The following is a 26,445-nucleotide window of genomic DNA, read 5'->3' as shown; positions in this document are numbered from 1 at the left end:
CCTCATTTGGCTTTTGTTGATGTTCATCTTATACCCTCCTTTCAAGACACTGTCCATTCCGTTCAACTGCTCTTCCAAGTCCTTTGCTGTCTCTGACAGAATTAAAATATCATCGGCGAACCTCAAAGTTTTTATTTTTATCCCTGGATTTTAATACCTACTCCGAATTTTTCTGTTGTTTCCTTCACTGCTTGCTCAATATACAGATTGAATAACATTGGGGAGAGGCTACAACCCTGTCTCACTCCCTTCCCAATCACTGCTCCCCTTTCGTGGTCCTCGACTCTTATAACTGCCATCTGGTTTCTGTACAAATTGTAAATAGGCTTTCGCTCCCTGTATTTTACCCCTGCCAGCTTTAGAATTTGAAAGAGAGTATTCCAGTCAACATTGTCAAAAGCATTTTTTAAGTCTACAAATGCTATAAACGTAGGTTTGCCTTTTCTTAATCTAGCTTCTAAGATAAGTCGTATGGTCAGTTGTGCCTCACGTGTTCCAATATTTCTACGGAATCCAAACTGATCTTCCCCGAGGTCGGCTTCTACCAGTTTTTCCATTCATCTGTAAATAATTCATGTTAGTATTTTGCAGCTGTGACTTATTAAACTGATAGTTCGGTAATTTTCACATCTGTCAACACCTGCTTTCTTTGGGATTGGAATTATTATATTCTTCTTGAAGTCTGAGGGAATTTCGCCTGTCTCGTACATCTTGCTCACCAGATGGTAGAGTTTTGTCAGGACTGGCTCGCCCAAGGCCGTCAGTAGTTCTAATGGAATGTTGTCTACACCTGGGGCCTTGTTTCGACTCAGGTCTTTCAGTGCTCTGTCAAACTCTTCATGCAGTATCGTATCTCCCATTTCATCTTCATCTACATCCTCTTCCATTTCCATAATATTGTCCTCAAGTACATCGCCCTTGTATAGACCCTCTATATACTCCTTCCACCTCTCTGCTTTCCCCTCTTTGCTTAGAACTGGGTTTCCATCTGAGCTCTTGATATTCATACAAGTGGCTCCTTTTCTTCAAAGGTCTCTTTAGTTTTCCTGTAGACTGTATCTATCTTACCCCTAGTTAGATAAGCCTCCACATCCTTGCATTTGTCCTCTAGCCATGCCTGCTTAGCCCTTTTGCACTTCCTGTCGATCTCATTTTTGAGACGTTTGTATTCCTTTTTGCCTGCTTCATTTACTGCATTTTTATATTTTCTCCTTTCATCAATTATTTCAATATTTCTTTTGTTACCCAAGGATTTCTACTAGCCCTCGTCTTTTTACCTACACGATCCTCTGCTACCTTCTCTACTTCATCCCTCAGAGCTACCCATTCGTCTTCTGCTGTATTTCTTTCCCCCATTCCTGTCAGTTGTTCCCTCATGCTCTCCCTGAAACTCTGTACAACCTCTGATTTAGTCAGTTTATCCAGGTCCCATCTCCTTAAATTCCCACCTTTTTGCAATTTCTTCAGTTTTAATCTACAGTTCATAACCAATAGATTGTGGTCAGAGTCCACATCTGCCCCTGGAAATGACCTACAATTTAAGACCTGGTTCCTAAATCTCTGTCTTACCATTATATAATCTATCTGATACCTTGCAGCAATATTTTTTGAAGAGGGTATTGCAAAGCTTGTCCACAGGCATGATAAATGTCTCAATCTATTCGGTGATTATGTTGAAAAGTAACCAAGTGTACAAAACTTTTGGTAATAAAATAATTGTTTTCTATGAACTTGTCTTTTATTTATAGCCTGTCCGCCCCAGTAGCTGAGTGGTCAGCGTGACAGAATGTCAATCCTAAGGGCCCGGGTTCGATTCCCGGAAGGGTCGGAGATTTTCTCCGTTCAAGGGCTGGGTGTCGTGTCGTCCTCACCGTCACCATTTCGTCCGTATCGATGTGCGAGTTGCCAGAGTGGAGTCAAATCGAAAGACTTGCACCCGGCAAATGGCCTACCTGACAGGAGGCCCTAGTCACACGACGTTTATATATATATTTATAGCCTATCGGAGGTTGAAAAGAAAAAAATGGCCCTCGTACGTGAGACACTTGTTAATGTGACGTGCTGTGATTGAACCCTCAGTTGTGGAAGAAGAAATTGTAGCGGACTTCTGTAAACATTTGTGTGCAGTATATAGTAACGATGCAGTTAATTGGAGTACTATTCGGTGTCGGATGCTCGGGCTTCAGGTGATGCAGAAACTGAGCGCCGTGGTTGGCTGCTGTGTAGCCCAGACCTGGTGCCCTCCAATTTCCATCTGTTTTGTCCAGTTTATCGTACTCTACGTGGGACACACTTCGAAGAAGATGAGAGCGTAACTCGTGCAGCGAAAACGTGGCTACGAGCACAGGACGAGAGCTTCCGTTAACGGGATTTACGTGCTCGAAGCAGGGCTGGCGTAAGGCTGTAGAGTGTGCTGGACTCTCTGTAGAAAAATTGTGTGGAGGGGGATTTTGCTAAATGGGGGCACACTGGAACAACAGTCCACGAAAGAATAAGGGACGAAAAAGGTCGTACGGGTGTACGGCCGGAAATGCGTTTCGAGGGAGGTAAACCTACTTTTGAAGGTCTTTGACTGTACACTGTGAGGTGACAGAAGTCGTGGGATACCTCCTAACATTGTGTGGGACCTCCTTTCGCCCGCCGTAGTGCAGCAACTCGACAGGACGAGGGCTCGACATATCGTCGGAAGTCCCCTGCAGAAACTTTTGGCCCTGGCGCCTCTGTAGCTGTCGGTAACTGCGAAAGTATTGCCAGTGCAGGATTATGTGCGCAAACTGTCCTCTCCGTTACGGGCCACAAATCTTTGACGGGATTCGTGTCGGACGATCCGGACGGCCAAATCGTCCTCGAGAATTGAAATGTTCTTCGGAGACGTGATGCCCACGAATGGCCGCAAATGCTCTCCCCGCACCATTGCGGAGCCACCACCGGCGTGCAAAGTGCCTCGTCGATAACTCGAATCTACAGCTTCGTGGGATCTGTACCGCACTCGATACCACCAGGTCTCACTAACGGAAATCGTATCTCGTCTGACGGGGCCACCGTTTTCCTGTCATCTAGGCTGCGACCTATACGGTCGTGAGCCCGGTAGCGGAACTGCAGGTGACGTCGGCAGAGGCACTCGTGTCGGTCGCCTGCTGCCCTGTCACAGTAACGCCAAATTTCACCGCCCGTCCTAAAGGGTATGTCAGTTGTACGTCCCACTTTGATTTCTGCAGTTTTTCTCGCACTGTTGCTCGTCTGTTAGCACTGACAACTCTACACTAACACTGCCGCTATCAGCCGTTAAGTGAAGTCCGTAGGCTCTCGCGTTGTCTGTGGTGAGTGGTAATGCTCGAAATGTGCTATTCTCTGCACACGGTCGACACTGTGGATCTCGGAATATTGAATTCCCACTGTAGATCTCGGAATATTGAATTCCCTAACGATTTCCGAAATAGACTGTCCGTGCGTGTAGCTCCGACTACCGTTCTGTGTTCGAAGTCTATTTGTTCCCGTTGTGCAGCCATCTGTGTAAGAACCTTTTTCACGTGAATCACCTGAGTACAGATGACAGCTACACCAGTGTCTTTTATACCCCGTGTTCGTGATAGTATCGCCGTCGTTAGGCGTGCGTACTACTATCCTGTGAGTTTTGTCACCTCGGTGGATGCTTCAGTGGCTGCAAGCACACATAAGAATACACCAGACATGTGGGAATTTTCTGTCAGAACTCATGGTTTGGTGATACGTTGGCAGTGAACCACCAGCACCACCACCAGTTTAGCCAAATGTGTTGTCAGGGTAGATGTTTTCGAGAAGTGTCCACACGGCATTGCAGGAGTGAGCTGGAGCACTGTTGTGCGGTGACCACATTACTCTTTGTTCCGCTAAATGCTCATCTTCGGCTGGGGAGGCAGCGTCAGATACGCCTCCCCTGTGAGGTGTCGTTAAAGTGTGACCGATCCCACGATTCCGTCACCGATAATCTGGAGCCGCACACCGGGGCCTAACCGCTTCCGTCGGCTTGCTGCAGGTGTACCGCTGAGACACGAGTACTGACAAGAATGTTCCCACTTGTCTAGTATACGTGCTTTCAGTCATTTGAAAAATACACCGTCAGAGACGTTCGAATGAGTGTATCTCCCTAAGAACACATTTCTGGCCACATGGCTCTCTACACCTAGTTACAAGAATTCTATACGTCCGGCAGACCTGGACGCCATTGGAAGAGCTACTGTGAAGTCTGTAGACTCCCGTCTTGAAATATATCTACCGTATCGACAAATTTCAGCTATTTCATTGTTTAAAAAAATATTCTTTTACTAAAAGAGCACTATATGTCAAACAAAGATGCTTCTTCCCGTGCCGGATGCCTGCCCTCCTGTCTCTACCCAGTCGGATTGTGTATATTTCTTTTAGAAACTAAGGTCATGCTGCCTTCTTTAATTTTGGATTTGACAGTGCTGTATGTTTTTATACTTTATCTGTACAGGTTGTGCATAAAGTCTGGGAACACTTTCAATTATTTATTACACAAGAACTGAACATTGTATAGATGTCATACATATTGCATTTTGAACAGAAAAACTGATAGATTTTTTTACAAATGTTCGATATGCGAACCACGAGTGACCTTGCAGATGTCAATACGGTATTAGAAGTCTAGCCGTACCCATCCCAGTGTGGCATCGTCGACTGTGGTAGTCGGTTCCCGTATTCTCTCCCGGAGCTCTGCTACATCACTCGGTAGAGGCAGTACGTACACCAGATCTTCATATGTCCCCGCAGAAGAAAGCCACACGGAGTGAGGTGTGGTGATCAGGGAGGCCATTTCGTGAAACAGCTATCCCATTCTGTAGCACAGCCGATCCGTCGATGCAGCAGCTTCTGCACTAGCTCCAATTCGAATGGTTTCGTAGGCAGCTTTTGTCGCAGGACTTTCCACACTGCCATTGGAGCCATTTGGGGTTCACGGGCTGCACGGCGCACCTATTTCTTTGGACGCCTTACGAATGTCTCTCGTGTGCACTCCACATTCACTTCACTCATACTGGGACATCCGCTTCTCTTTGCCGGGCACAAGCAACCCGTCGTAATAAATTTGTTGTGCCAGTGGTAAATGGCCTTCCGTGTGGCTTCTTACCGTACTCGGTTCTAAACATCCGTCGAACAGCTGTAGCGCCCTCGTTTTTGTCGAACTCTCGACACACGGAAAGCTCGCTCCGCACCTGAACTCGCCACGTTTGCGACTATCGGCAAATTGTCAAACTATGCTGTGGCAATATACATGGGGGGGGGGGGGGGGGAGGGGCTCTCAGGGTTTCTCTTCAAAATGTCGTATGTATGATATCTGTACGATGTTTGGTTCTTGGAAAATGTTCCCAGACTTTATGTACACCGTGTATTTATCTTTCTGCTGATGTATGCCCCCTCCCTGCTCTCCCATCACCCCTTTCCCATACACCCTCAAAAGAATTGTGTGATTTGTTGATGATATATTTTGTTTGTGTAGGCTTTTATTCATTTCCTTTCAGTTTTCCTAACAGCTGTTAGGCTCTGTTTATCTTTACATTTTTCTAATATTATTTTGTTATTAATCTGTCTTATTTATTTTCCTTACATTCTTGTAATTCCAATGTAACTATTCCATCGGGTGGCATATATGGATCACAGTTAGGTCACGTAACGATGACTTGCCACCAGTCGAGCACGACTGTCGAGAATATACAGTGTGGTGCTGTACTTTGTGTGAAGATACTTTGGTATGACGACTCATTTGTAATTTTTATTTTTAAACACCTTCTAATATTTTTACTGATAATGTTTACTATACATTATGCTTGTGTTTCTCGAATGTTGTATTTCATTTGGCAGATGTTCTGTGGATGGGCTAAATGTCAGATGCGGCAAAAATTATTTTTAACAATGAGGAATCTATTCTTCTTAAGCGACCCATTACAGCAGTGTATAAGGAGTGCTCACAATCTTCATAGCCGATGTTTCACCCACATCGGAGCATGCTGGTCCACAAAGTTCATTAATTTATTTAAAAAAATAGGTACATAAACAGATTTTTAAATTTTTTTTTAAAACAAGGCTTCATTTTCTGTTTTGAGATTCCTCGAGGCTCTGTAACATTTTGATTTTCTTCTTTATAACAAATCCTACGGCTGTAATTGATCCCTGTTCCATCCCTCTGTCGTAAAACACTAAACCACGTGAGCCGATTTTAATTCTACTCGAGTTTTTTCCATTGCACTTTTGATAACCGTATTTTGCCCCATTAGATCTCACGTAGAGCCTGTTTCAACTATACTAGACTATGAAGGTAATCCCAAAAGTAAGATCTCCTATTTTTTATAAGTACATAGACCTATTTAGTTCTACAATCGTTTACATCAGTTTACAGCTTGAATATTTAGCTATTTTTCGACACAATCACCATTTCTGTCGATGCATTTTTGTAGACGCTGTGGCAGTTTTTGTATGCCCGTGTCATACAAGCTCGCCGCCATGCTGTTCAGAAAGTTATGAACCTCTTCTTTCACCTCGTCATCCCAGCTGAATCGCTTTCCGGCCATATTTTCTTTTAACCTAGGAAACAGATGATAGTCACTAGGTGCCAAGTCAGGACTATAGCGTGAGTGGGCGATTATGTTCCACTGAAACTGTTGCAGGAGAGCAACGGTTTGCTGAGTGAGTGTTGCCACAGAGAATGTGTACGTCCTTGCTCAACATTCCTCTTCTCCGGTTCTGAATTGCCCGTTTGAGTTTTTTCAAAGTCTCACAGTAGCTGTCGGCGTTAATTGTGGTCCCAGCAATTCAGCTCCGACGACGAGGTGAAAGAATAGGTTCATAACTTTCTGATCGGCACGGTGGCGAGCTGGTATGACACGGGCATTCAAAAACTGCCACGAGGTCTACAAAAATGCGTCGACAGAAATGGTGATTATATCGAAAAATAGCTAAATGTTCGAGCTGTAAACGGATGTAAACGATTGTAAAAATAAACAGGTCTATGTACTTATTAAAAAATAGGAGACCTTACTTTTGGGATTACCCTCGTATATTTTGACCCTACAGTTTACTGTCCCTGAATATCACATATTGTCTACTACGAAATGTTAATTCCAAAGAGTACACATGGCCTGTTACCTTCGTGGTGCACTGTGTGACGGCTGCTGTTTGGTTACAGACGAAACAGCCCGAGGTGATCGAGCTGCCGAGTGAAGATGACAGTGGGGAAGAGGTGAGTACTGCTACAGCAAAGTTGTACTGTTCTGTAGAAATAAGACTGAGGGGGAAGAATCTGATGTAGAAGGTTACAGTGGCTCCTACAACGGGAAAGAACTGACGCTACATGTGCTTGATGCCGGTTTTGAACTAGAACTTAAAACTGTACCGGAACGAGTGACAGTGTTTTATACAGGTTGACGTACGTGGGAATAGAGTTATCGATTCGTCCTAACCTTTTTTACATTTTATATGTCACAGTCAAATAAGCATTTTGCAAATATGTATTCAGTTTGATGTGCCAGTGGTCATCTTCAGATAGAGAAAGGGAAGGGGACGAGACAGAGAGAGAAGGTGGACGGAGTTCATTCTGCCTGTGAAAACTCTACTTCTATCTTTGGTATGATTTTATTTACGAGGGCGGTTCAGAAAGTAACCTCCGAATGGTCACAGTGCGGGTTGTGGGGGGAGTAGCGACGCCATCTGTGCGTTCACGCACTCAACAGGTCAGTCGGCATCAAGCCGTGGTCGAGTGAACGTCGTACCTGCGCTAGTTTAGTTTTTGTGGCAGTTTGAAATGTGTGCTGCAATAGAAAACCCCGCCAAATGTGAAGTGCGTGCTGTCATAAGCTTTTTTACAGCAAAGGATATTCTGCAGCAGCTATTCATGTTGAGCTTTGTGCCGTGTACGGACCAAGAGTTATGAGTGAAGGAGCTGTCCGTGAATGGGTACGTTTATTTAAAAGTGGACGAGAAAACGTTCATGATGAAGAGAGGAGTGGTAGACCATCATTGGTGACTGACGAACTCGTTCAGACAGTTGATGCAAAAGTTCGTGAAAATCGACGTTTTTCAATGTCGGAGTTGTCTACTGGTTTTCCACAGATTTCTAAGACTCTCTTGTACGAGATAGTGACAGCAAGATTGGGTTACCGTAAGTTCTGTGCACGATGGGTGCCCAAAATTCTTACCGACCACCACAAAACTCAAAGAATGGCCTCTGCATTAGACTTTCTGTCACGTTATGAGGCCGAAGGAGAACCATTGTTAAACAGAATCGTGACCGGTGACGAAACCTGGATTAAGTACGTGAACCCTGAGACAAAAGAACAATCAAAGATGTGGGCACATTCAAATTCGCCTACCAAACCAAGAAAAGCCTCGCAAGATTTTTCTGCCAGAAAACTGATGGCAACGGTGTTTTGGGATGCCAAAGGGGTGTTGTTGGTTGAATTCATGGAACATGGTATGACCATTAATCAAGACGTGTACTGTGAAACAATAAAAAAGTTAAGACGGGCTATACAGAACAAACGCCGTGGTATGCTGACTTCCGGTATCGTTTTTTTGCACGATAACGCCCGTCCTCACTCTGCTCGCAGAACAACGGCCCTTCTTGAGTCCTTCAAGTGGGACGTTATCAACCATCCACCTTACAGCCCAGACCTGGCGCCAAGTGATTATCACCTCTTCATGCATTTGAAGAAATGGCTCGGGTCACAGCGGTTTGATGACGACGAAGAGCTCAAAGATGCGGTCACAGGCTGGCTCCAGGCACAAGCGGGTGATTTTTATGCAGAAGGAATTTCAAAGCTTGTGAAGAGATATGATAAGTGCCTCAATCACTATGGAGACTATGTAGAAAAATAGTGCAAAGATGTAGTTGTAAGATGTATATATTAAAATATTTTTATTTAATTTGGTGTATTTTTTAAATCAACCAGAGGTTACTTTCTGAACGGCCCTCGTATTTATTATTACTATTATTATTATTAGGTAGATTGTTATTTTCAGAGTTTATGGATTTTGTGACAATTCTTTGTCTCCTCTTTTTGTATATTTACAGTGCGTAGAAGATCACCGGTAGTCAAACCGGGTTACGGCATTGAGAAAAACAAATATAAAAAATTAATGTTTTGTACAAGGGATGCCCTGCAGCTCGAAAATGCATCACATTACTAAAACCCGACACGAGTCTGTAAGGGATACGCAATATCCGATCGAGAGTACGTGAACACCTATTAGTGGACACCAATACGGGTGTGTCGCCCAGTGTGGAGTGTGTCGAACCTCTACCTTTTGACGGCTCAGACTGTGCCGGGGCACTTTCGGTAAACTGTGTGCGTGTCTGTGGAGGAGATAGCCCGGTCGTCCTCGAGAGGAGGTAGTGACGTTGGATGTCGGGTCGGAGCGAAGTCGGCATTCCGACTCGTCCCGGAAGTGTTCCGCCGGGCACTTGTCGGGACTCTGGGCGGGCCAGTCTATTTTGGGAATGTTACTGTCCACGAACTGTCATCTCACAGGTGCCGCTTTATGACAGTGCACTGTTATGCCGATACGGGCAGTTGTTGCTTCCGAACTGTTCCTCTACTGCAGGGGTGGGCAGGAATCCTGCACGTGTGCGGTGCACTTGCACGCGTGCAGTTAACAGGTGTTCTGCGTGCACACAGGGGCAAGCTGGCCACCCACTTCTCTCCCCTGCCCACCATACCGTCTCCGACTCCGTCCTCTGTAATGCGTTTGTTTCCTAGCTTGCTTTATTGAATGAAGGCATAAGGTTGGTAGGAGTGCTTGAAAGAAATCGTGCTATGAAAGAGTACCTATTACCTATGATACGTTTTATTTAATTATCACAGGTGGAGTTCTCAATACGTGTAATGTCTGGAACAAAATTTCTACATACAGACAAACGCAAACAGTTACGTAAATTTTCATCACTGATGTTTGCTTTTAACCGAGACTTATTAATTTTCATAACAGAAAAAAATCTCTCACAAACGTATGTCAAACCAAAATTAACATTATCTTCGCGGCTTCACGATGAAGGCGAGGAAACTCTTGCCGTGTAAAGTCTTGTTAAGAGTCTATTAGACGTCTTGCCAAAAGGAACTTGTCTCTCAGACGTGAATTACACTGTAGATCTGCCTGAGAAATTCCTCTTTTATTGCACTAAGTACGGAAACATATTCTTTGCAATTCTGTTCTCGCACAGTAGACAGAGTAGGGAAATGCAGTGCGTTCCCTGACGAGGGCTGTCATTCCCGTAGCTCGAGCTTGCTAGTGAAAGCTTGCATCTTTTCAGCCATTTCACAAATTAGCTTATTTTCTACCTGCAAACTTGTCTTCAATGCATTCATGTGTCTGGTAATGTCCACTAAAAATGCAAGGCCGGCAACCCACTCTGGACCTTCTAACTTGAGATCGTACCTTCCTTTGTCCTTTAAAAACTGATTTATTGGTATTCTCAGCTCAAAAACTTTTTTGAGTACATTACCGAGGCTAAGCCAGCGGCCTTCACTGTGGTATTGCAAGTCACCATACTCGTCCCCATTTTCATCTAAATATGTGTGAAACTATGTGTAATCCCGTGGGATCTCAAATAATTAACTGCTCGAATAACCACAAGCATGACGTCCCCCAGTTTTGGTGCTTTTACACAGAGTACTTCTTGGTGCAAAATGCAGAGGATTCTGCACAGTGACTCTTCTGTACGCTGAGGCTTTTCTCTTAGTAATCCAACACATCCCATTTGTTCCCCTTTCTGTGCAGGTGCTCCGTCTGTTGTCAAACGTTCCCAGTTTAAGCCAGTTGAATCGACAGCTTCTTCAATGGCTTTTAGGACGTCCGTGCTGGTGGTCGTGCTTTTTAAAGATATCGTATCTAAAAAATCCTCTGCTATATGCATAGCAGTGTCCACGCCGCGCACATAAATCACTAATTCTGCGGTGTCTATAAAATATATACAGACTCGTCAAGTGCGATGGAAAATGCGATAAACTCCTGCACTGTACTCCTCAACTGACGGCGAACATCACCTGGCGCGGCACTTACGAGTCTGCCGAGAAAGAGTGGTAGCTGGAAAATGATTTGTATTCAGTGGGAAAAGTATATCAGCAACATCATTGATGCACTCCTTTATAAACGCACCTTCAGCAAACGGTTTTCCAGCTCTTGCTAATTAAGCGCAATCTTATAACTTGCAAGTACCGCTGGGCTATCGTTGTTGTCGTCCTAAAAAATTGGAAACAGTGCTCCATAAAATGTTAAATCAGTTAGACGAGAGACACGACGAAATACGACGTCCACTACGTAGTGGTCGCGCTTCGCATCGACGTCCGCAGCTTAGCCCGGTACTACCCGCAACCTGCCGGCTGTCGCCACCGCCACGGTCGACAATTGCACGCAAGCAGCACACGTGCAGCGCTGTGCGCTCGTGAGCCTCGTGCAACGTTTGCCCGCCTCCGCTCTACTGTGCACAGTACACGACACCGTAAAATGTGTTCATATCCTCCCACATTTAGTGTTTCCTCGAGCACGAGAAAGGGGTCACATCCCGACCACGACGAACGCCACCGTACCGTAATCCACCTCCTCTGCACTTCACACGGTGGTAGGTAATGTTCTCCAGGCATTTGCCAAACCCAGTTCCTTCCGTCAGACCGGCACGGTGGTAGTGCAGGTCAGCACTCCGTGCCACTCGTTTCCGGTCGTCCACCGGCCGGTGGCGTCGCTCTCTGCGCAGCCGCCGCCTCCGCCAGTGCGTAGTGTCGACTATCGAAGTGCGTAGCTTACGGGGAGCTGCCCGACCGTTATAAGCCGTCCTGTTCGACTTTCTGTGCGCGGTAGCACTTTGGAACTCGCGAGTGATTCCTTCTGCCAATTTTGTGCGATTTTATCTAATCGCTCTCCGGAATGTTCGACGGTTCCTTTCCGTCGGTACGTGAGGACTTCTCCGTCTCGGTTTAGCTGGGATCGTACCTTCGCGTTTCGACTCCACAGCCACATCGCTGACTGTCGATTCGGGCCCCTCTGGAAGCATTGAAATGTTCCCTACGGAATTGTTACGCCAGTGACGTTCGACGACTGTAGTCTGGATTCGGAGCTGTCGGGGTCACCCGACTGACTCGATCTGCCCGTACTCTTCTCTGCTGACAGTGAGACACTCCCTGTCTCCTTACATCTGTCAGTTCGACATTACGTAGGGGAGTCCCGATACGTTCTATCAGATAGTGTCGTATACTGACCTAATACACTGTGTCTAATCTCGTCCTAACTGTACGTGGGCCCCTTTCGTCCGAGTGAGCTGACCTTTTTCTGTAACCCTCCTCGAACTGTGCTCACCCCTCCCAGACAGAGGGAAAATGTTGCATATTTTCAGTATTAGTAGTATAAAAATAAATGATAGAAGACATGAACTTTTACAAATAATGCACGGATGTAGCAGCCACGAATTGCAATCTACCTGTTCACTGCTGGCCGGTAAAATTCTGACATCACTTAGAATAGCAAAAAATTAAATTCTGCTTAGTGTGTGTGTGCAGTATACTCTGTGTCAGTCAGTGATCCTGTGCTGACGCGCTATGGCAGACTGTAAATATTGCACTAAAATTCCGTGCCTACCTGTATTTATCTGCAGGAATTCTATCTGGCTTAGTGAGTGTCCACATGAGTAGTTTTTCATGTGATGTTCAGTCCATCACTTACTCCCAACCTGAAGTTTTAAGTTATGGTGTACAACTTTGATTTCGTGAACAGTAAGCTGATAATTCTGGAGGTACAGAAATACCTGTGTGAAATGTGTTAATGATATTTGTTACTCAGACCATAAAAGCAGGAATACAAAGACTGAGTAATGTAGAACTTACAGGGGACATTTGGCGGGTGGGGGGATGTCGGAATTGGAAGAAGGAAATAAAGTTTATAGTTTCAAAAAGTACGAGAATGCTTTTGTTTTTTACTTCACATTTGTGTATACGTGTGCAATCGAGCTCTTGTTCGTATTTTGATTAGGGCAAACATCTTAAATTTTACTCCTTAAAGCAGATTTGCCAAGCCACTGATCTGTGAGTGGAACAAAAATAGTATGCAAAGTGGTCGCTGACAAATTTTGTGCTCGTGTCGCCTCTAGTTCTGCGCACAGACATACTTGTCATGAATACGTCAGTGTGTCCTCGATATTGCATTCGTCAGACAATCCTGGCATAGTTCTGAGGTGCACAAAATGTAATTATAATGTCAACAAACTCGACACACCTCTGTAGTCTGGTTGGAGATCTTGCCAAATTCGTGATCCACAAAACACCTATCTGCTGATAATCTGTAGTTGAAAAACAGTTTATGATCATCAACTCCTTTTTCTGGAAAGGCCTTATGATCTTCTGACATAGAGCAGATGCCTCACGGGGCAACAAGTACAAATGGAAGAGGTGTGCGGGTAGAACAGTTTGTGAGAGGTTTCAGTCGAGGCAATTTTGCATTAGTTCCTAAAGTGAGAGAAAAAATTCCCTTTCCTCGACTTACCGCCATTTCCTCTGCTGTTTTTGACTTTGACAACAATTAATTGGTAATAAACTTTGTTTGGAAATCGTCACATCAATGTATTTATATGAGTTGGCTGATTCAAATTGTGACAGCAGTCGTAAGATACCACATTTTTTTCATTTTCTAAATACACAGTTTTACATTTCTGAACATTCAAAGCACGTTGTCAATCTTTGGACTATTTTGAAATCTTTATCGAGATCCTATGAAATATTTGTGTATTTTTTTCAGACAGTACTTCAATATTTCGAGTATTTCACAATATTTTGACGATTTCAAATTTGAATAATACACAAAGTAACGAAACAAAGTTAAACACTTCACGCTAGGTACATTTATTCAAGTTTACTCACGAAATACTATGTTGGGCAAATGACAACCGTTTGCATCTACACAATACTTGAGGCATTTCATGCAGTTTTTGGAAACATATATCATAACTGCTGAAGGAATTCTGGAAATTTCATAATGAATTTGATCTTTTAACTGTTGCAACCTTCTCAGCTGGGCGGACTACACTCTCACCTTCAAATAACCTCATAAGGGAAAGTTTGGCACGGATAAATGGCGCGAGCGAAGCGGCCGTTTGACACGAGTGCCTTCGGAAATTATGCAGTTACCAAACGTGTTACGGAGAATGGAAGTTTGTGGCCACATTCAGTATAAACAGGAATTGGATATCTCAGCTAACTCTCAGAATGATTGTGAAAAGCACACTGCACGTCCACAATAGATTCGCCATAGGGAAAAGAGCTTTCTACCGTGAACGCACAATGTTGCTCTGACCACTACAATGCGATTACTGGCCTGTGTGTGTGGGATGAAACGCGACACTCCGCACTACTAATAGACAGCACCACCGTCACTGTATCTTGTTTTTAGCGCGCGTTATTAAACTTAGAAATCGTCAAAACATTGTGAAACAATCTGTAGATAGCTGCACCATCTGCAACAGTCTCAGGTTAGTCTTAATATTGTCTGCAAGGTCATTAATATCCAACATTAATAGCTAGGGTCCCAACACACTTCCCTGCGATGCACACGAAGTTACTTCTACTTTTGTCAATGGCTCTCCATCCGAGATAACATACTGTGTCCTTACTTCCAAGATACCCAGCATCTAGTCACTAATTCAGTTCGATACACCGTGTAAATGTACTTTCATAATAAATGTTCATGTGATACTACATTGAGTGCATTTTGGAAGTCACAAAATATTGCATCTGCCTAACTGTCTTCATCCGTAGCTTGCACAGTGATGTTTTTGAACTGACAGAACTGAAGTTCTCTCCTCGCCCTCAGAACAAGTACAAGGTGCATTCGGGTTATAACACCTCTAATTCTTTCCTCATGTCTGGAAACAGATAGAACTATACAGTTCATTTTAAAATATGTAAGCGCTTGTTGTGAGTGTGTGGCAGAGATGGCAGTGCTGCACGGCACAGGCATCTTGAGCAATAGTGGTCAGAGTGAGCTCAATTTCTGTTACTAAAAATGAAGACTTTTTCATTAAAACGGCAGCGTGCAATCATTCATTTTCTCCGTTTGTACGGTGACACTGATCGAAATTTGCCACCAGTCGAGTGAGATGTAGTGACTATATCACGGACGTGTCTCACGTGTGTTCGCAGGTGCGGCAGTTAAAAAAGGCAGAACATTGTGCAACTACAGACCGAAACGATCTCCCCTGTCCCTCCGATGACACGATCGAGCGAGTCGAGAAAGTTATTTTTGCCGGCTCGCCGAACGAGTGTGGAACACGTTGCGTCAAACGTCAGCATTTCCGTGGGATCTGTGCATGCGATCCCGTACGGAGACTCGAAAATGTGAAAAGTATCTTCCAGGCGGCTCCCCACAAATACCGACAGACAATCTCGAGCCCGCGTGTTCGGCACGTCGGTGTGCGTTGAGGTATCATTACGGCACGAGTTGGTCTCTCTTTTTGTCGACTGTGACGGTTTACGAGACACTGACGCTGTTTTTTGATCCTAAAAAGGAGTGGCAGTCAGCTCAGTAGAAGTGTGTGTACTTACTGCCACAAAAAAATTTTTGAGTAAGCACCGGTACTGATAAATTGATGATGACCACACATTCTGGGACAAGTGTGAATTCCGAAGGGCACTACGGTGACAGGTATGTCCTACTAAGATGTTTTGAAGAGTGAGTTCCTTCTGGCATGGCTTGTAAAACAGCCGGAAAATGCTGCTTGTGTGCTCATTCATTGAGATAACTCACCAGCGCTTCTGCCAAATGTGACACCACAATTTCTTTATGTCGACAACTTTTAAATGATTTCTCATTCTCTCTATTCACCCAGACTGGATCCTAGAAATTTTTGCAGTTGCAGATTCATAGCCATTCCACTGTTGTGTCAGCTAGTTTGAAAAAAAGAAAAATGGGGGTTTTATAAATTGAATGCATCTCTTACAGCGTTGAATGTACTTTGTACGGCACATAATGGTAGAACAGTAACAGTTTTCGTGTTTGACCCGAGAGTTATTTCTCTTGAAGTCTGGGCTGTCTCCTAAGGGGTAGTCGTAAAGTTCTAATTTACGAGAAAAAGATCAAGCTACGACAGTGGAGATCGGTGACGGTGTCAGACCTTCACCGTACCTTTACGCTTCAGTGAATTAAATTTTTATCGACGATGGATCACTCGGCAGAGACGTCGGTTGTAGAAGTCTGCGTTTCGGCAGTTCAGAAACTGTCCACCTTGTAAGTCACTCGGTAGTCGTTCTGAAAACGCTCTCGGTCCAAAGAAAGGGGAAGAATGTGTCGAGAGAAACTTTGACAGCTAAAAGAAACAGCAGCTGTGGCTGTCGAGTGCAGAACGAACTGCGGTGTCATCGTGGAGCAAACGACACCCCACTGCACAGTTACCTGCGACACTCTGTCTCGACGGCCTCTTTACTGTCTTACAGTACATTTATTCACTGCCTGTTTCGATTGTGGACCATCTACACAGTGGAAAAATATCTATTGTGACAACTTCAAATGGTATAGTTGCTGTTTAGCTGGGAAAGTATACACCATTGCTGATTTGAAAAAATAAGAAATTTGGTACAGCAGAGTCCCACTAATCCAAACCCTAACAAGAAAACATTAGGTTTAAACAGTGCATAACAATGAAAGAAAAACTGTCGAACTTACTAAAATACAGTGGACATTTTATCCCTACTTTTTAGAAGACAAAAACTCAGTCACTGTTTTTTGGCATAATGACGACAGTCCGTTATGCGACGCAGAGTCCCCGGTCCAGTCCTTCCACTCGACTCCGAACCAGAGGGCCACGATCAGTTCTGGGGAAAACGCTGCAAATCGTGAGCTCCATTGAAACTCTACGGGTGAGGCCGGTCTTCTCAACTTTCCCTGCCTTTCGCTGGAATGGCAGAGGAATAACCTCGGAGCCCAGATGACACGTGTTCCAACGTGTGCCACAGTCTGCACCGGGTTGAACCTCGTTCCCTCAGTGGCTGCCAGAACAGCCTCTACGTGCTGAACGAGGCCCCGAGACGTGCACACTGCTGCCCTTTGCTGACATTTCCCTAAAGGGTACCACCATTTGTCATACATTTCAACTGCCGTGAAAGGCATTAAGTACCAATTTCCTTATATTTTCAAGTCAGCAATGGCGTATACTTTCCTGGTTAAATAGCATGTATGAAATGTGAAATTGTCACAGTAAATATTTTTCCACTGTGTAGATGGTCCAGTGATCGAAACCAGTAATGAATAAATGTACTGTAAGGCAGCACAATGTGTGTCACACGTTTCTCCAAGTACAGGGTGTTTCAAAATGAACATACCAGTTTTAAGGCTTTGTAGCATTTATTATGTTCAACTTACAGTTGTAAATAATAAACCAAATGAAAGAGGAACTCAAACAGTTTTGTTTGTATACCTGCGCACAATGGAAAGAGTGTGGAATCATAAAGAGTGACTGAAAAATGTGTCGAACGAGTGTGAGTGTTTCGTGCTTAGCCCTAAGAAATATCCCCGTGGAAAGTTTATGGGTCGTTCTTTTTCAGTGAATCGACTGTAATTGATGTTTGTTATCTCGATGTGCTACAATTATATCCTGTGCCTCAATGGGCAGAAGCTGAACGACACATCTTTATTTGGGAGCAAGATGGTGCACCACCTCAGTGGCATTACTCAGTACGCATCTGGTTAAAAGGCGTCGTCTCCGACTGGCGGATTGGGCACGAGGGGCCGATTGACGCAGCATTTTATGCGCGACCTTCACTTTCACCCAGGATCTGACGCAATTGCGTGTATGCGCCTCCGATACCAACTGCTGAACTGCTGTATCCGACTTTAGAAACAGTGTTATTGCAACAGTTACCTGACACATTGATCGAGGTTGCGGAACAACTCGCCTATCGACCTTATGTGTGATCGGTGTTCACACTGAATTACTGTAAGAAAAACTATTTGTGTTTCTGTTTCATTTGGTGTATTATTTGTAATTGTAAGGTGAGTGTAATACGTGCTACAAAGCTTTAAAACTCGTATATTCATTTTGAAACACCCTGTATATCAATACTGTTGACAGCTGCCTGAAAAAAACAAAACGTGTTACGAATTAGCTTTGTGTAAATTTATGAACTGGTGTTGTGTGGATATGTGTTTAGCCAGGATTTAGGTGTCATCATAAAGATCTTGCAGAGCTCTGCTACGACCAAATTGGAGACAATAAAAATATTCAAAGGAACAAGGAATGTAAATCAAAATCGATATTAAATTGGAAATTATAAAATACTGAAAGACACTATCTCGCACAACTCGTAAATTTGCTCATAATTATAGGAAAGGCGAGCCAGAGGAAAGCTCGCTCCGGAAGGAAGCCGTAAAGCCTTAGAATTATAGTGGCGAGTGAATGCGGCTTCGAAAAGGGAATGAAAAAATGGTACAGAGTAAACCCGTAGCTGTTCGTCGGGCATAGAGTGGCGAGTGACGGTCCTGACTGTGATCCGTGTGTTCTGTAGCCATTGTGCTGCTCGGTGTAACTGTTGTACGAAAGAGATTGACGATCGCAGTAATGATGTTATGCTGACATTTCCACAAAAAATCTGTGCATAGACCCAAACTGCACAAACAGACTTTTTTCAATGTGTGGATCAGTCACAGAACCCGGACTGCGTGATCCAAATCTTATGCGAGATGTGAAAAACTGATCTACGACCGATCGTATCCACTGTCACCTCTGTCGAGGTACGCTGGTTTCCAAACGCCGGGGTTCCACTTCCCTTAGAATTCCCGGTTGTTCGTCATTCGGACTCGTTTCACTACGCTGGAAGTGACTGTGACACCTGACCACTGTGTCGTATGATGATGCTGTACACCTCCGGCAACTCACTGTAGGTTAATGCAATGTCTTTCCCCTTCAGATACTGAAAACTAATTGCCACCTGATACTCCACTTTACTGACGGACTGCAGGCACATACGAGTGAACAAAAAAAAAAAAAAAATTAATTAACTAACTTTACTTGTAAAGGTTCTTTATGGCTATCGCTTGTTTCCTCTTATTCCTCTTCTGCATTCTCCCCCACCTTTCGATCTGAGACGGGTGTCTTCACCCTAGTCAGACTGCAGTGTAGGGAAAGTACAGTTGCACGTCTTTCTCAGTGCACACTCGCTTTCACGTATGCTCAGGAGGAGAACGTACGAGGAAGAGGGGCCCGTACCTACTGTCTGTCCGATGAAACCGCCGTGTTTAACTGTACCGTCGTTAGTATTTTGGCCGAGACAGTACTGCCTTGTCCTGCTGGCCTTTCATTTTCAGAAGACTGCTGTTCCAGTGACGGACTTCCAGAGAGCCGGGGCTGTCGACGGAGGGCGGCACGACGACGACGTGGTGGTGCTCTCCGACAAAGAGGTTTGAGCTACATTTACTGCACCACTTCTTTTGTTTGGTTCACACATGTTTTTAAAGAAAATGGAGGCTCTAGTATTTTGCTCCTCTCTCAGTGCTCGCAGACACACGTGTTCAGTAACTACAGTACTCTTCCGTGGCACATATCAGTCGTCGCAGTGAGACATTTTGCGAAAACAGACTAGAAATAGATATGTACCGAATGGGAGGTAGATTTTTCCTGTCTCAATGCAGTAGCAGCCCACTGTGTGTGTGTGTGTGTGTGTGTGTGTGTGTGTGTGTACCTTAAAAAAGTCAGTAGATTCTTAACACTGGAAGGAAAAGATAGATTGATGCTTACCGTAAAGATGACACGTTAAGTTGCAGACAGGCGCAACTAAAACACACTTACACTTAAGTGTTGGGCCACAGCCTTCATCAGGAAAAGAAACACGTACACACATTCATTCACACAAGAAAGTACAGCTCACGCACATGTCAATGCCACCTCTGGTAGCTCGGACCCTCCGGGATGTATCTGAAAGCTAATGTGTAAGTGTCTTTTAGTCGTGCCTGCCGACAACTTAATGTGTCATCTTCGTGGCAAGTAGCAATCTATCTTTTCCTCACACTGTCGATACTCGAGCGTGGAGTTGCAGTTCTTTGGTAGGTACTCGTTGCTTTATTACCCCCATTAAAATAAAAAAAGAGTACGATACACGTAGATATACAGTGTGCTGGCCACCGTGAACTACACGGCAAAGGGTGTGTCCCATTGTACTTGTCATTAGGGTTTCTTCACATTCCGTTAACGTATGGAATGGGAATGTGGGAGCAGTGATCATTTGAATGCCTCTGTGCTTGCAGTAATTATTCTAATCTTATCCTCACGATCCCTATGCGAGTGATACGTAGGGAATTGAACTCGGGTCTTGGAACTTTGTTAATAGACTCTCTCGGGATGGTTTGTCTGTCTTCAAGAATCTACCAGTTCAGTTCCTTCATTGTCTGTGTTATACTCTCCCAGAAACTAAACAGACCTGTGACCATTTGTTTTGCCCTTCTCCGTATACGTTCAATATCCCCTGTCAATCCTATCTGGTACGGATCCCACACGCTTGAGCAGTATTCTAGGATTGGTTGCACGAGTCAGTTGTAAGCAGTTTCTGTGTAGACTATCGCACTTTCCCGGTATCCTACCGTCGAACCAAAGTTTACCACCTGCTTTACCCACACCTGATCCTACACGATTATTCCATTTAGTATTCCTATAAAGTGTCACTCCCAGTTAATTGGCCGAGTTGACTGGTGACAGTTGTGACTTGTCGATACTGTAGTCGTGGGATACTGTGTGTGTGTGTTTTTTGTGAGGTTGTAAGGGGTCCGTAGGCCCTTACTATAAGTTTTGCGACAGCACAGGTCGACAGGACAAACAATCGATAGTGTGCGTCGGGTGGCGAGAGCGAGAGCGAGTGTTGAGACAGTAGAGTGTGGTACGCGCTGCGGGTCGAGCCGGGTGGAGGTGTGTTGCTGGAATGCAACACCGTACCGACAAAGGGAGTGGCCATCGCCGTGGTTTAACCCCTTTGTGTTAGAAATATTCGGGAAAGTGAAAAAGTATAATTACTAGTGTGATTCAGTGATATTTTTGTGCCGATATTTGTAATTACGCGTCTACCGCGCCGGCATCATTTGGATTGCAGTGTTGGATTACAATGATTGAAATTGCGTGTGACGATAATGAATAATGAAAGGATCTGTGCTGAGATTAGTCGTTATTAATTCTGTACGACGAAGGCAGTGGCTGTCTCCTTACTTTGTGTTTTTGTGAGAATATAGGTCGTTGATTAATGAAGCTGTGTTGTTGTTCTTCCTGCCACCAGACGTTTCATTATTACAGCATTCGAGAAGGACAAAATGGAATGTAACAACTCCGTAGCAGTCCAATCCGATTGCCAGCCCCATTAGGTACACGGTCACATTAGTTATTATCTATTTGGGCTGCTATCAGATCCCGGTCGAGCGGGATAAGTCAGTAAAATAAACCGGAGTGTTACAAGGTGCACTATTTCACATTCCTGGACATTTAAAGCAAGTTGCCAATGTTTGCACTACTTTGAAGTCATTCGAGATCCGACCGAATATTTCCCCAGTATTCTGCAGACAGTACTTCACCATCTGAGAAAAGTCTCAGCTTGCTATTAGTGTTGTTCGCAAGGCTACTAATATAACATATAAGCAGGAAGGAATCCAATATAAAACACGAGCAGGAAGTGACCCGCCACATCACACTCGAAGTTACTTCAACATCTGTCGGTGACTCTCCGTCTGTGATAACGTGCCACTTCTTCCCTACCGAGAAATCCTCGGTCTAATCACAAATTCGGTTTGATACCCCAAACGTTTGTACTTTCAGTAATAAGCATTGATATCGTAACGACTCGAATACTCTTCGTGATCCGTGGCTCTGGAAGGGCACACCTGATTTCCTCCCCCATCTTTGAAACAATTGAAGCTCGTGCTACGTCTCCGGTGACCTCAATGTCGGTAGGATTTTAAATTCTAATTTTTATTCCTTCCTTCCCACTATTTGGAACTACAGTAGAGACTCGATAGTTCTAGTTTCCAATAATCCGAGCCTCCAATGCAATCAACACCAACGATCAGCTCGCTGCCCTGTTGCACGAACATCTGTTCTCAGTGTGGCACGAAATACCCCGACTGCTGCCTGCTGCAACCGATCAAAACTGGGGAGTTCATACGCCGCCGTAGTTTCCAGCACCTGTACTGTACAGTGCTGTGCGTCGTTTTGTTTGTTGGCCGTGTGTTCTGTTGTACACCTTACAAAGATGAGTGCTGTAACAAAAAAGACGAAATCTGTGCCTTTGCATCTGAAATTAGAAGCACTAAGACGACTTGAGAAAGGAGAAACAATACAAAACCTTGCTCTCGAATATGATGTCGGTGATGTTACTGTTGGTAGCTAGCGAAGAAACCGACTTAAATTGGAACAGTTTTCTTCACAGAAATACTCAGACGAATCTCTCAGTTGAAGAAGTACATATAAAGAAGTCAGACTTCGAAAAAATGAGTGAGGCATTGTTTATGTGGTTTACCCGACAGAGACAGAAGGGTGCTCCGATATCTGGCCCAATCTTGCAGGAAAAAGGTTTGTTTTTCAGAAACCAGCTGCAGGAAGGAGATGACAATTTCGTCGCTAGTGTGGGCTGGCCCGACAAGTGGAAGAAAAGGTACGGAGTGCGTCAACTAGACGGGTACGTGGAGAAAAACTCTCTGGTGACGCTCAGGCCGTTTCAAAATTTATCGTCGAGTTTAAAAAAATCGGTGACAAAACTGGGCTAAATTTTAAAATGTTACCAGCAAGAACACCTGTATCTTGTGAAGAAAAAAGTGCTCCTGGGCACAAAAAAAGCAAAGAGCGGCTCACAGTTATGGCAGCACAAATGCAGCTGGAAACCACAAACTAAAACTAGTTGTGATTGGGAAGTTTGCCAAATGTCTAAAAAAAAAAGTATCGACGGCGATTGCTACAGTCAATCGTGCATTCCTATGACAACGAAAGCATTGTAGAAGCTTTGAAGAAAGTGACTTTGAAGGGCGTCGTGTACTGGATTAGCGGATCTTGGAGCGAAATAAAGTCGGACACAATTTCTAAGTCGTGGAGGAAAATTCTACAGGAAAGTATGCCAGACACAGAAACTGAAGATTCAGCAGATGAGGACGATCAACGACTGTGTAATTTAATCAGTGGATTGCCAGGGTGTGAAGAGGTGGAAGGAGGCGAGTGGTTAAATCCGGACCAACAGTTGGAAGTGACAGACTCTTCTGTAATTGACACGGCTGACATTCCACGGCAGTGCGAGGGTGACGAGGCAGCGGCTGCACCGGTGACGAGTCACACGGATGGCTGCGCTGCCCTCGAGGCCGCCATATGCTACGTGGAACAGCAGCCTGAGGCGACAACGGTGGCGTCACACTGCCACGAGCAAACGTCGCACACACTTCGCTATTACTTGGCTAAATAAATAATTCTGCCAATGCAAATGCGTGTGTAAATACTTTTATATAAAAACAAAGATGAGGTGACTTACCGAACGAAAGCGCTGGCAGGTCAATAGACACACAAACAAACACAAACATACACACAAAATTCAAGCTTTTGCAACAAACTGTTGCCTCATCAGGAAAGAGGGAAGGAGAGGGAAAGCTGAAAGGATGTGGGTTTTAAGGGAGAGGGTAAGGGGTCATTCCAATCCCGGGAGCGGAAAGACTTACCTTAGGGGGAAAAAAGGACAGGTATACACTCGCGCACACACACACACACATATCCATCCACACATACAGACACAAGCAGACATATTTAAATATTTAAATATGTCTGCTTGTGTCTGTATGTGTGGATGGATATGTGTGTGTGTGTGTGTGTGTGTGTGTGCGAGTGTATACCTGCCCTTTTTTCCCCCTAAGGTAAGTCTTTCCGCTCCCGGGATTGGAATGACCCCTTACCCTCTCCCTTAAAACCCACATCCTTTCAGCTTTCCCTCTCCTTCCCTCTTTCCTGATATTTAAATATGTCTGCTTGTGTCTGTATGTGTGGATGGATGTGTGTGTGTGCGAGTGTATACCTGCCCTTTTTTCCCCCTAAGATAAGTCTTTCCGCTCCCAGGATTGGAATGACCCCTTACCCTCTCCCTTAAAACCCACATCCTTTCAGCTTTCCCTCTCCTTCCCTCTTTCCTGATGAGGCAACAGTTTGTTGCAAAAGCTTGAATTTTGTGTGTATGTTTGTGTTTGTTTGTGTGTCTATCGACCTGCCAGCGCTTTCGTTCGGTAAGTCATCTCATCTTTGTTTTTATATATAATTTTTCCCACGTGGAATGTTTCCCTCTATTATATTGTAAATACTTTTATTTTAATAAAGTTCACATTTTGACCTGTATTGCTTACAATATCATAATATTTCTTATTCCCATTTAAATTTTGATAGTCCCAGTTTTCGATAGTTCGAGGTGGTTCCGGTCCCGTTCACCTCGAACTATCGAGACTCTACTGTAGCAATATAGTTCGGTTTACAAATTTATAGATGCACTGAACACACTGTTGCCTGCTAGCTAAGGTGGACAAGAGCCTGGGAAAATAACTCACATTTTTATTGTAACTTGTGCATTGCCCTGTCACCCTGTTCGATTTTGATAATGTACGGCTGAGACTGGAGCTTACCAAAGGATTTTCCTTTTTATCTCAATGATCAGTGAAGTATGAATAAAATTCTCAGTAAATAATGTTCAGTCTTTGTTTTCTATCTCTTTACAAACTGAAGGGCTGATTTTTAATCCACGTCAGTATCCTCCAAACCAATGTGAAGCACATGGCAGAGGGTATGTCCCATTGTACCGGTTATAAGCCCTGTTACCTATTCCAGTCTCACATGGAATGTAGGAAGAGGGCTGCCTAAACACCTCTGTGTGTGTGTTGTTATTAGTCAGATCTTATCTTCACGATCACTATGGGAGTGCTATGTAGAGAGCTACCGTATATTCCTAGACTCATCATTTAATATTATACGTTCCTAAATTCATTCGATACTATTTCTCGAAATTTTGCTAGTAGGTATTTGCGGGATAGAAGTGACAGAGTTTCAAGTGTCCCTGAAAAGCAGTAGAGCTCACATAATAATGGGTATAAAAAGCTGGTTGAAAGCTGAAATCAATAGCAGTGAGATTTTTGGGGAAAAGTTGAGTGTATATTGAAAAATAGGCAAATGGGAAATAGAACTGATGTATTTGTCACAATAGACAAAAAACTCTAATCCATTGAGATAGAAATTGAAGCTCCTTGTGAGATTGTTTGGGCCAGACTCAGTATCAGGGGTGAGCATAAAATGATAATTGGATCCTTCTATCGCCCACCAGATTCTTCTTCTGACGTAACAAAAAATTTAGAGAAAATCTCAAATCATATGTGTGCAAGTTCCACAATTGTACTGTAATCATTGGTGGAGACTTCAATCATCCAACAGTTAATTTGTAAAATTAGTTTTGTTAGTGGTGGGTGTGATAAGACATCTTGTGAATGTTACTAAATGCCTTCTCTGAAAACTACCTGGGACAGATTGTTAGGAACACCACTCACAATGAAAATATGTTGGACCTAATGGCAACAAATAGACCTGATCTCTTTGAGGATGTCCGCATTGAGAATGGTATCAGTGTCCGTGATGTAGTTGTGGCAACAACTAAAACAAGCACGAAGATATAAATGTCGAGTAAACCAGATAAAAAATCAGTAGTGCCATATCTCAGTGAGGAACTAGAAACTTTCAGCGCAGGGCAGGAGCACGTAGAGCAGCTGTGGCTCAAGTTTAAAAGAGTAGTTGACCACGCACTGGATAGATATGTACCCTGTACAGAAGTTGATAAGAGGAGGAACCTTCTGTGATTTACAGTCCCTGAAGGAAATTTCTAAAGAAACAAATTGGTGCATAATAGGTGTAACACAAAGCGTAGACGGAGAGATGCTGCGCGAGATGTGTTTGGCTGTCAAGAGAGCAATATGTGATGCCTTCATTGGCTTAACGTACCAGAATATTGTCGAGTGATCTTTCACGGGACCCGAAGCAATTCTGGCTAGTGGTACTAAAGTTAGTGATCAGTTCCCAGCGAATCAGACAGGAATTGAAGTTGAAGGTAGCTAAGCAAAAACTGAAATTATTAACTCCTTTTTCAAACATTCCTTTACAAAGGAAAACCCAGGAGAATTGCCCGAATTTAATCCTCATACCACTGAAAAGATGAATGAAATCAGTATCAGTGTCAGTGGTATTGAGAAACAAGATTAAATCGTTAAAATTGAATGAAACTCCTGGGCTCGATGGAATTCCTGTCAGCTTCTATACTGAATTTGCAGTCGAATTAGCCCCTCTTCTAACTGTAACCTATTGTAGATCCCTCGAATAAAACGCCGTGCCCAATTCTTGCAAAAAGGCACAGGTCACACCCGTCTACAATAAGGGTAGTAGAAGTGATCCACAAA

General features: G+C 44.0%; 1 protein-coding gene across 8 annotated transcripts in view; it reads left to right on the top strand.

The window, feature by feature from the left end:
• Positions 1–26,445, top strand: part of LOC126426860 (uncharacterized) — a 156,399-nt gene that overhangs the window by 82,993 nt on the left and 46,961 nt on the right. For 5 of the 8 annotated variants that reach the window (XM_050088890.1, XM_050088884.1, XM_050088886.1 and 2 more), the window contains 2 exons: positions 7,178–7,231; positions 19,324–19,416. The exons of 1 other annotated variant lie outside the window; for it this stretch is intronic. In XM_050088890.1, coding sequence (XP_049944847.1) covers positions 7,178–7,231; positions 19,324–19,416 — 147 coding nt within the window. The remainder of the gene's footprint in view (positions 1–7,177; positions 7,232–19,323; positions 19,417–26,445) is intronic. 2 more of the 8 variants (XM_050088888.1, XM_050088889.1) reach the window with 2 other exon arrangements.

The sequence above is a fragment of the Schistocerca serialis genome, chromosome 11 (assembly GCF_023864345.2).
Source record: "Schistocerca serialis cubense isolate TAMUIC-IGC-003099 chromosome 11, iqSchSeri2.2, whole genome shotgun sequence".
NCBI classification, from domain to species: domain Eukaryota; kingdom Metazoa; phylum Arthropoda; class Insecta; order Orthoptera; family Acrididae; genus Schistocerca; species Schistocerca serialis.
Note: the sequence above shows the minus strand (reverse complement) of the source record. Positions and strands in the feature narration are given on the sequence as shown.